This window comes from Labrus bergylta, chromosome 9 (genome assembly GCF_963930695.1).
Source record: "Labrus bergylta chromosome 9, fLabBer1.1, whole genome shotgun sequence".
Lineage (NCBI taxonomy): Eukaryota > Metazoa > Chordata > Actinopteri > Labriformes > Labridae > Labrus > Labrus bergylta.
The window spans coordinates 28,344,313-28,355,761 of NC_089203.1; the positions used below are offsets into that span (position 1 = coordinate 28,344,313).

Here is an 11,449-nt window from a genome sequence, read left to right on the forward strand (position 1 = left end):
TACTTTCAGCGCAGTGAGGAAGTCTGCCTCCCTGATGAATATTTGAAAGCTTTAACTGAAGCAGGTGAGCATTTCACTGGAGGCGTTCTCGTGTTATTCAAACGGACTCTCTAGCTGCTGCAAGTGGACAGAAACACAGAGCCACACTGCTAATGAACCTGGCTGTGGTTCCACATCTGAGAAAGGATTACAGAAGGTTGTGATAGTAAACAGGTCTGCAGAAGAAAAATATAAAATAATAAAGCAGGAAAAGATAAATGGAGTGCTCTGGGATCGGGTCGTGTGCTCTGCCAAATACAGAGTGCGGCAGAGAGAAACTCGTTTGAACCCACGCAAACCCACGCATAGGAGCATCAAGTTAACCCACTTTTCCTCTAAATTATGAAGGAAATCTGCAAGGCATGTGTCGCCTAATGCATACATGAATCTGAAAATTAAAACCTCCCCAAAACAATAGCATTAAATCTCCCGTCCTGATCTCAACCCGGTTTCTGCAACAAGCAAAACATCTTTCTGTGCCATTGTTACAAACACTGTAAACAAGTATTAGCTGCATTGGAAACCCGTGTTCTGGGATTTAGAGATCTCTAATCACACACATTAATCTGATCCACTCCATGTCTGAGCAGTTCACCAAGAGGGAGGATTATACAGCAGATTATACAGCAGAGCGAGGCCCTGCACAGTGAGGGGAGGAGGAGGACGAGGCTAAAGGGAAAATTCACTCAAAGACGTCCGCTGTTTTGTTTCCATCAATAACATGACAACCTCTACAGACACAAGAGGTATCACTTAAAGTCAGGATTTTTAAGCATCACTTCAGCCTATACACTGAACTTTTTTAATTCCAAAAGCAAAGAAAAGTGTCTCCCGTCTCTACCGCTGGCGTCACTTTTTCCAAATGCAGGAATTTCCAAAATCCCATTTAGGGGATGAGGCTCCTTTTAATGACGGCCGCAGCTAGTAGCGTAACTCAATAGCAGTCGTGGACATAATGCACGTCAGGGAACAGTTTATTTCTCTGAGCTCCCACAGCAAGCCAAGTGGGTTCTCGGGCTATAAGTTATGTAAAGACTGTGGTCGCTCGGTGGCATGAGGAGGAGGAGGTCTGTTGCCTTCTGCTGTGAAGGGCCAGAGGAATTTCTTGAAGCCTTGACTCAAGTGCTGTTTTTTTTTTTTGCTTTAAAAATACCGTGAGGAATGTTGAACATAAAGAATGTAGTGTGTGTGAACTCTGAGAGCAACATCCTGATAGAAGAATGGGAAGGCCGATGCAACCTGAGGAATGTACGCAGTCAATGAAATCTATATACGGCATGCTGCGGCGCTGGAAGTCGAAGGTGGAGTTTGAAGTATTCACTCTTGCTTTACAACTTCACACCAATATGTGAAATGTGTCAAAACAAAACAAAAAACATAATTTCCTTCTTTTTGTTCGCAGAGTTAGAGAAATGAAAAAGTGTCAAACCAACAGATGAAAGAAACTTGAACTGTCATAACCTGGAGGGGGGCGTCGACTGACTGCAGAGAGAGGGCAAAGTGGGTCATGTGTTGTTACATATTTTAGAAATGGTGTTCCTTTGGCTTCCTCTCGCCCTCTATTGTTTGAGAAGGAACTCAGATAAATGATAGAAAGGATACTTGGCAACATGGACAGTTTTCACAGGAACCTCCAGAGGAAGTATCCACCTTAAACACAATAAAATGTGTTTTTATTATTTTATATGTGCTCAGAGTGCACACATCACCTTGAATCATTACGACCTCATGTACAGTTTAATTGAAATTGCTCTGTTCTGTAAACGGCAGCGTTGCAGTCAGAAACTTCACAATCATTTTGCTTCTGCAGCACTTTCGATGATTGATTAGCGAGTTGTACTCAAAGACAAAAAATGAAAACATTTCTCTGATTAGATGTTCAGAAGTGTGAGCCTTGGTTGTCTTTATGTCGATCTTGTTATCATAAACTCCTCTGGTTTCTGAATGCTTCACAAAAAAAAAACAGAAAACTGAGAGTCAACTTTTTGAAATGGTGAGGGATAATTATTTCAGATTTTTTGCATTTTATAAACAAACTGCTTTATCAAGAAAAAGGCCCAGACGGATGAATTAATACAGAAAATCGTTAGCTGCAACACAAATCATCAAACACCAGCTAACGCATGGAGAAATCCTCAGTGGTTCTCAACCGGTGGGTCTGGACCCAGAGGTGGGTCGCGGAGCCATTTTCAGAATGTGTGCCTGTGAAATCTGTGAAGCGCTTTTTTAAAACATGATTCTTTTAATCAGTTTCTTTCTTCTGCTTCATGTTTTTGCACCGACTGAGGTCCAAACTGCTGACTGGTCAAAAAAATATCAGAAACTTGGGTCCCGATTATCCACGGAGGAGTCGATGGTTGGTCCCTGAGGCTGTAGACGAGTTGAGCACACAGAGCTCTAAAAACTTTTCTTCTCAGCCTCAACAGACCAGCATGCAACGCTGCAGCAGCAGGCAGACAGACAGACAGAATCTCGGCAGATCTCCAGTGTCATGATGATAAAAATAAAAAACAATAAACAAGCAAAGCAACATCCTGACGGTTCCTTATCTCCAGTTTACATTTTAGATAACTCCAAGCGTGTGCAGAAGTCACATCTGATGCACAAGAGAGAGAAGACTGAACATTTCAATGACTTTATCGCACACATTGAGAAGAGAAGATGAATTATTAACACAAATATCCTCACACCTTCAGAAACAAACGTGTTCTCAAACACTACAGCCAAACATTTTAGAGCTTAACCTTGTTTCTGTGTTCAATCAGGCCAGTGTGTGTTTTTTTAACTTCCATCTCAGTGGAGCGTTCAAACACAAACTACACGGGATTGGTCTTTTCATTATTAGATTTGAGGGGAGCAACAGAGCTACACAAACATCCTGACGGGAGTCCAGCAGAGGAAAAGGTTTCAGGAATGCGCGGTATTCTGGCGCCAGTTCAATTATGATATCAGACGTTTATCTGTGCAATTAAACTGTAAAACAACCATAAATGTCATCACGCTGCAGTAAAAGACCTTATGCTTATGATTGAAGACCTCATCATCATGTCATGCTCCCTCTGCAGTCGTAACACTAAAGTGTCCATATTCTTAATGTAGAAATCAATACGTCTTATTGGTCCACTGACGAGCAGGCAGCGCTCTGCTTTATAGACATCACTGTGTCATGAAATAAAGGTTGATGTTGAATTAAAAAAGCATCATCCAAATAAGCCAATCAGGACCTGCGCTGGTCGTCTGCGTGGGGTTTTGAACGCTTGTTTCTTCCTTCTCTTCCGGGAAACTTCCCCCTGTACTTAAACTTAGGATGAATGCGTCACTGTGAGCGAGCGACCGAGCCGTGTGTAACCACCGCAGCTCCTCCGCTTCCAGCACGAGAATAACATGTGACATCACCAACACCAATACAAGCAGCAGTGGCTAAAATGTACAGAATGGATTGGGAGTTTCTTTTGGAGAATCAGAAGATGCTGCGTTGCCAGGGGAAAGATAATGAGACCAATTACAAGGACTTCCAGTCACAGTCAGAGCCGCTGTCTGAAGCAGCTGACTGGTAGGTTTTAAATAGTTGTTCGCGTGCGTCTGTCGGGGCTGACAAAAATAGGAAGGCAGTCAGAAAACAACAGCCAGGTTCATGACATAAAAACAGCTTTCCAGGGGGAAGGGAGGATGCCCCTTTTTTCCGGCTTATATGTCAAAAAGCTTCCCGATGCTCTTCCTCTTCCTGCTGCTTCAAGCGGGCAGCAGTCTAAGAGACGGGGGGCAGCTTTGTGCTCGTCAATCATAATCTGTTGAAACAGTTTCCTCCTCTGGTTTATATGTCAAGTTGATGATTTAGGACTGAAAATACGGCTTTGAAAATAGTATTGGTGCAACGGATCACAAAGCTCAGGGTTCAGGTCGGATCACAGATTTTTGCCACCGATCAGACCGGTAGATCGGCAGAGAAGACAAATAAATAATGAACTTTTATAGTCCTCAGCTAGCCATGACTAAAACTGTGCATTAACAGAACTTCTACAAGTTGAAATATGAACTCTTTATGGGTCGTCTCCATGTGAAGGTCTGTGAATAACTCACAAAAATACATTTTAACCGGCTGTTTGTCTTCCTATTTGTACTGCGGGCAAGTTAGACAGCGTGAGGGAGTTTACCTTTAAGTCTTGCATTACTCATGTCTCTGTGCCGCTGATAAGCTGTCGTTGTATTTCCTGTAGTGTTAACTAACAGCAGGTCTGATCTACTCAACAGTGAAGTTGAAAATAAACGCTGTTTTCTTTGAATTATATAAAAAATAAAATAAAAAATCTGTCTTTACTGGGTCTGTGACTCCTGACCCCTTCCATTTATGTATGTTTCTATCATGTTATGGTTGTTGCAGACAAAAAGGGTCGTTTCCTTTTCTGAATATTTGCTGTTTTAGCTAAACAGGTAAGCTCGTTGCTGTTTTAATGTGAGTTTGAGTAATGACCGGCTAAAAAGGCCCTGGGACTTAAGATTCAGTTTGCTGCACGCTATAAGTCAAGGAGGTCAAGATATCACCTGGTTCTCTTCATCCTGTGCCGCTCCAGAAGATGAGGAAACAATGTAAAGTAGGCAGCTTTGTCCCTCCAGCTATGTGGCTGTGAAAACGGGGTCACGGCGGCCGGGGACTGTTTGTGTTTGTGGCCTTTCGTTTTTTTGCCACCTGCAGCCAAACAGCAGCGTGGATGTGAGTGGTGAGTCAGGCTACCTGCTGCAGATCAACAAACCAGCTGAAGCAGAAACATTCATCTCTGCAGCAGGGACAGTGTCTGCAGTGTCTGCTCCTCCAAGACTTCAGGGTCAGGGTTTTTTCTTCTTCTTGTTAATTGCTGATTAAGTGAGGCAGTCTTGAGTTTCTTACGTTTGGCCTCTTCACTGTCTGCAGTTAAATGACGAGATGAACGTTTGGACGCTGCTTCAAAGCTTTAAGTTCATCGCCTTTGTGCGTCAAATTAATGATATTCAATTTGGAGTAAACAAGCAAATCTCAATCCACACAGAAGCATCGATCCAAGTCAGAGAATGTTTTTGTAGACTGAGGCTCACATGGAGTTCACTAAAGCTTCTCTAGTCACTACAACTTTTAAAGGGGACGTATTCGGAAAAATCCACTTTGTTTTTGAACATTTCTGTGGGTAACCTGAGCTGACCCACAACATGTGAAATAAATCATAAGAATCTACATCTTGATGGGAGAAGATACATCCCAAGAGTTCAAAGAGTACAAAGCATGGTATGGATGGCTAAAGATAGACCAGCCCCCCCCCCCCCCCTTCCTCTTGTGACCTGACAAACAAACATTAACATCATTAGATGCCACTTTCAGAAGCACACAAAGACGAGCTTCATGAGAGATAATGAAACATGCAACGGGACGCAGATTGTTTTAGACAATCAAATGGACTGGAATAAGACCGTATGGATTTCTTCTCATAGTCAAAGCTCAGGTGCTTTTTTTCAAACTAAAAGAAAGGAGAAAAGGAAGCAAACCACCATCATTTAATACCAGTGTATTTGTTAAATGGATTCTGTGCTGCCTCGCTTTCTTCACCTGCCAAACCGTTGATCAATGTCATGTTAAACTTTTATCTACCTATGGATTCTTATATTGCTGCATGATATCTTTAAATAAGCCCACAGTAGCGTCGTGCTGCAGAGGCGGGCTTGCTGTCACTGTCCATAAATCTGATAACGTGTCCGTCCTGGTACAGTCTCTCCTCCTGCAGACGTCCGTGCAGAAAGTTAAAAAAAGATAAGCCCTCAGGCAAGACAGAGGAGGAGCAGCTATTTTAAGAGAACACCCCATGATGAACCCTTTCTTACTTCTATACATCATCCTTTAGGATTACCGTCAAACAGAGCCTAAATGAGCGGCTGAAATTTGATGGGATGTGTCGCTTAATTATCTGAGAAGCAATCTTATAACTAACACGACCAATTAAAACCCTGCAAACGTTTAACTAACTGCAACAACACAACATGGTGCTGTTGATACGGCACAGAAATTGAGGAGTTCTGTTTCAACAAAAGAGATGTTATTCTCCCTTCAGTGCATATTCAATTTGGACATGAAATTAGAAATCAGACTTGTCATGTTATCTTAATTCACATCACCAGGGGGAAAATGTGCAGCTTTGCTCTGCAGAAGAAAAAAAGAAGTGTCATCCTCCATTCTGCTTTCTTCCCCATCACACTGTCTCCTCTGCACTTCCAGTTACAGTCCCCACGCATAGCCAACAAAGCGGCTGTGAACACTAGCTGTCAAGTGGTCACTTATTTAACCTGCCATGTGACAACGGGGGTGAGGCTCAGGGTCAAATCCCGCTGTGGTCAGTCTTGAGCTATAGAGACAGATCCCTGTAACCGTTAGCTAATCCTGACAGAGAGACGCTGCCAACACCATTAGGATAAACAGTGTCAGCGAGCACGGCCGCTTAGAACACAGGCAAAAAGGTGCTGCTATTGAAAAGCAAAGAGAGGGGCAACACATTCACCTGATATTCAATCAAACCATCAAGGTTCACGTCAAAGGTGATCTGTTGTTTTTGCAGAATAACCTCAGACTGTTTTTCTAGTAGAAAAAAAAGAAAGGTGTGAATTCCTCAGTGATGCAGCCGCAAAATGACATAGAATTAGTGTTTCCAGACACTTCCACATCCTGTTGAGACATCACACTTTCACCTCTGACTGACTCACAGTGAATCGTATGATTTAGTCGTTTGTTTTGTGCCACTTCTGATCTCCGTCCATTTCTCCTCAATGCAAAGACCTCCTCAAAAAAATGTTTGCATTCTGACTAGGGCTCGAAAATGAATCCACACCAACATCCAGAAACATCTGACAGACGTAATCTTGCCCATGTCGATTATTTCCAGAGTCACATGACGGCACGTCCAATCTGCGACATGTCCGTCGGTTGGACACATTTTGTCTTAAGGGAACAAAAATAATTTAAACTTAAACACTGGGGAAAAACTGTTTGCAAGAAATGCAAGTTATCTATTTTCTGCTGTTTGAAAGAAGTTAATTTCTATTTTAAAACTAAAATGTGTCATTTTCATTTCAAGCGATGTTTTGATTTCAGTTTAAAATATTCAATAAATAACCTCAAAACAGTTCATCAGATATGAACTCTTTCATTAGAAAACAGATCCCAGCTTTAATAGTTAACACATATTTACAGTAGAGACCTCGTCAGTGAACTATGAGGACAAAAAACTAAACCTAAATAATCGTTGATTAATCGTAATCGAGGAGGTCAAATGTTCAATTCATGGTGATGTTGATTTGAGGTCATATCGCCCAGCTCTAATACTGACGAGGCTCCAGAGTGTTGAAGGACCGCAGACATGCCAGACTTTCTAAATCTTCTATATTGGGATATATTTTAAGCACGGCTAGGTATCTTTTTAATCTGAATATTTTTCCAGCTCAGAAATGCCTGAAGCTTAATCCCCCCCCCCTCCCCTCATATTTTCTTGTCAGGGCTGGAAAGTATTCAGACGTTAATATGACACTGCTGATGTAAATTCCTTGGTGGGATGGAGCAGCAGGATGAGACAGGTTATATCACAGGTGTTAGAGAGCCTGCACGCTTTAAACAAAACTCAACGACAAAATCAACAGCGAGCATTGAAATAACATATCTTCTGATTATCTTTGTTTTAAATAAGCAGTCATTATTTTCCTACCAAGATCACCTCCGGTCTTATTGGAATAAAATAAACATCCACCACAGCTGGATAACGTACAAGCAATTTGAGTTTATGTATGAGAACTGTATCAAATGTTAGAAATAGAGCAGAACAAATGTGGATAAACCAACCATCAGAGAAATTAAATTGGCAAACATGTTCTGAGAAAAGAAGAAAACGTTGCCGTAGCCTTATACGTTTTTTGGATTTCCAATTCACGAGTAAAGCAGCTAAAGACCCCGACTGCCAATTCATCCAGTGATAAAAAATAATAAGAAGTTGTAGAAGCCTGTACACTATAACTTCTAATGTCCAAATCCAGTGAGTCACTGCGACTGATGCCAAGAAGCCGATTCTGCATCCGACTCTTTTTTCCTTGTTTCCATAACCACGATGGCATCTGTCACTCGCACAAATTACAGCCTGCATGAAGCCGTGAAGACTAAGAGCCTGCTGCAGCTAACAAGCAGTCGATGACACCAGGGCTGTTCCCTTAATGTCAGATGGACGAGCTGAAAGGCTGTGCCACTAACTCTAACCTCCCTGGTTTTAAATGGTGGTCTTATTGATTGTCCGTTGTGTGTGTGTGTGTGTGTGTGTGTGTGTGTGTGTGTGTGTGTGTGTGTGTGTGTGTGTGTGTGTGTGTGTGAAGCAGAGTCCATTTGCAGTGGAACCAGAGCTCCAATGAAATGATCATGAAAAACCATCTTCACAGTCTAAATGGATTTATTGTGTGTGTGTGTGTGTGTGTGTGTGTGTGTGTGTGTGTGTGTGTGTGTGTGTGTGTGTGTGTGTGTGTGTATCTGCATACTAGCATAGCTGCTAACGTCTAAAGCCATGCATGTGCGTGGCTTTTAAAGGGACTACAGCTCAGAGCTCATTTGCATGTTCAGAAGATGAACCAGCAGCTCTCCAAAGCGTCCTGCTGCTGCAGGTAGTCACTCGTTCCAGTGATTGGTTGGTACTTAAGGATCTCGGAAAGCTTTTTCATTTCGACGCTCCCGAGTCCTGGAATGTCATACAAGAAATTTTAAAAAATTAAGACCGCATATGCAGCCTTTAAGGCCGTAGTAACGGACCGCTGTGCATGAATTTGGAGCTGTTTTCTAGATATATGACTGTTTTCTTTTTAGCAGATTTTTTTTATTTTCTACTCGCTTTTATTTGTGTCCCTGATTTTCTGCAGCGAGCTCGACGTCACGGTAAATAAAGAAGTGTCTTTACAGATGAAATTGAACTGAATAATACTGAGTTGTTCACTGAGCTACAAAAAGAGGAAGATTTTCCATCAGCTGCAGCCAACATGAGGACAAAAGTCTGTCCATCCTCACAGAAAGTGTTCAGGGTATAGATACGAGTAGATAGATATGCAATGATCCAAAACTCAGTGTTGAAGGACTGTTAGAAACAGCATCAACATCTTCCTCTGCATCACCGTGTCTAAGAAATGCAAACTGATATGAAAGATTAAGATGTTAAGCGTTCAAATGTCTGAAACAAAAACATCTTGAAATCATCATCTGAATCAAATTAGAATCTGATCCCTGCAGGTTTGCAGATATCACGTCCAAAGAATGTCAATAAACTCTTGGGTGTGATTTCCACCTTTTAGAAAACATCCAAAAAGAGTTAGAAATATTAAAACATTACAAGAAACATGAATGACAAAGTGCAGATGTTTAAAAGAAATGTGGCAGCACTAATAAAGAGTAAACCAAAGATCTTAGCTTATTAGCATTTAGCTAGGTAAGGACTAGCAGCACCAGTAGCCTCCTGATCTAAACACCTCGTTGTTTTATTTCTAGATGCAAAAGTCGGTTTTGTTTTGGGTTTTTTTGCAAAAAGGGGAAAAAACGTCCAGAAAAGACATTAGTGCAACAAGAGGCCCCATAGTGACGCTATCTTTAAGGTTAGTCTCCCACCAAGGCTGCAGCTCCTGTTATGTTAAGTAGCCTTGATTATCTGTGCTGATAGGGGGGGGGGGGGGGGGGCTTAGCGGGATGTAACACTGGGACCTAAAGGGGCTGCATGATGGCAACAGTTGCATAAACACTGTTGCAGTTTTCAGTATGTTGCAATGCAAATGTCGCAAACAGAAGCGGAAACAATCACTTTGAAACAAAGACACGAGCAGCAGATCATTAAAGGGATTTCTTTTCTCTCTCCTGACCTGTTGCGTCCTTTCAGCCGGGTTCATCATCACAGCCTGCCGAAAGCTGTTATCCACATAAGACGCCATTGTTTTTGTCTTGCAGGATAACTGAATGCCTTTTTCCCTTTTTAAAAAAAATGCATCCAGAGCCGATGATAGAAACACACACAAAAAAAAGCCTTCCTCCTCCTCCTCCTCCTCCTCCTCCTCCTCCTCCTGCTGCTGTCTTCGCTTTAGTCTCGTCGCCTGAGCTCCGATGCTAGGCGGATAAGCTTGGGAGTGCCCGGAGCCAGGCCACGACTGGAGCCAGACAAGCCGAGCAAGTCTCTCCTCTCGGGGGTGGGAGGGAGGGAGGGGTGGGGGGTGTCCGTGTCTCTCTCTCTCTCTCTCTCTCTCTCTCTCTGAGATGTAGTGAAACTTTTCCGTGCAAAGCTCGGCTCACACTTGTCTACTCGAGTTGTTAAAATGTCCTTTCATGCAAGCCAGCCATTCCCTTCTTGTGTCTCCAGCAAATCTGCAAGCGACGAAAAAAAAAAAAAAAAAAAAAAAAGATATCCCCATACAGGATCCTCAAAAGAAAAACAAAAAGAAGTAAGCACAAATGGTTATTATCCCGTCAGCAGCAACAACCCGACGTCCATAATGAGAGCAAGACACCAAAACACTCCCAGGATCCCCCGCTATATGAACATTTTGTGTTTTACTGTGTCTAAAAGTGGAGACAGGTCCGACGCCGCTGTGCTCTGTTGTGTGCCACCATGGTGACTGACACGGCACAGGTCAAGCTACCCGGAGTTATCGGGGCTGCACTTCCGGGATAGGTTTTTTTTTCAAAATAAAACGGAGCGGTAGTGGAACGACAAAGAAGACAATGGAAGAAGGAAAGGAGGGGTCTGCGGCAATTTATCCTTAAAACTGTTATTGCCTCTGATGTGACAATCTGTCTGTAACTACGACCCCCTGTTGTAATACGCTACCATCAAAGACTAACTGTATGCAAAATGGGACAGGAAAAAAAAGGGCGTGTTGTCGATACACAAAGAGGCGACTTTTCTTTATTTTATTTTTTTTTCACATATGAATGCAGCTGTCTGACACCTCGAAAATATCTAATTAAGCTTAAGGACCAGTGAGCATTTTAAAATGACCACACCTGCCAGTCACCATGACCTGACTTCATATTTGTATACGATTCATTATCATTCGTTTACATATCTAATCTTCTGGGTATTTTCAATTAAATGACTCCCCTGCTTTATTGTCTTAATTAACCCTTTTAATTTCGTCAGTTTTGATAGGCTAAATTACTTTGATGGGAACATTAACTGGACTTCCGGTCCAGCTGCTATTGCGCATGTGTGACTTGACAGCGATACAGTCACTAGGGGCGGCTCATGGGCGAGTCCATTGGACAAAAAAAAGTGGGAGAATTAGGGAAGGGGGGAAGTTGCCATGTGGCAAAGTAAAGCTTTGAGTCCATCTAGTGACATCATTAGGTACTGCAGGTGTTGGCTGATACATCAGAGTGATGGGCTATGTG

General features: G+C 42.4%; 1 protein-coding gene across 10 annotated transcripts in view; it reads right to left on the reverse strand.

The window, feature by feature from the left end:
• rapgef2b (Rap guanine nucleotide exchange factor 2b) overlaps positions 1 to 10,658 on the reverse strand; it is a 127,067-nt gene extending 116,409 nt beyond the window's left edge. For all 10 annotated transcript variants that reach the window (XR_010666918.1, XR_010666916.1, XR_010666914.1 and 7 more), the window contains exon 1: positions 9,928 to 10,658. Coding sequence is in view for 2 of the 10 variants with exons in the window: in XM_065959002.1 (XP_065815074.1) it covers positions 9,928 to 9,996 (69 nt within the window). In the remaining 8 variants the exon portion in view is untranslated. The remainder of the gene's footprint in view (positions 1 to 9,927) is intronic.
• Between the last annotated feature and the right edge of the window lie 791 nt (positions 10,659 to 11,449).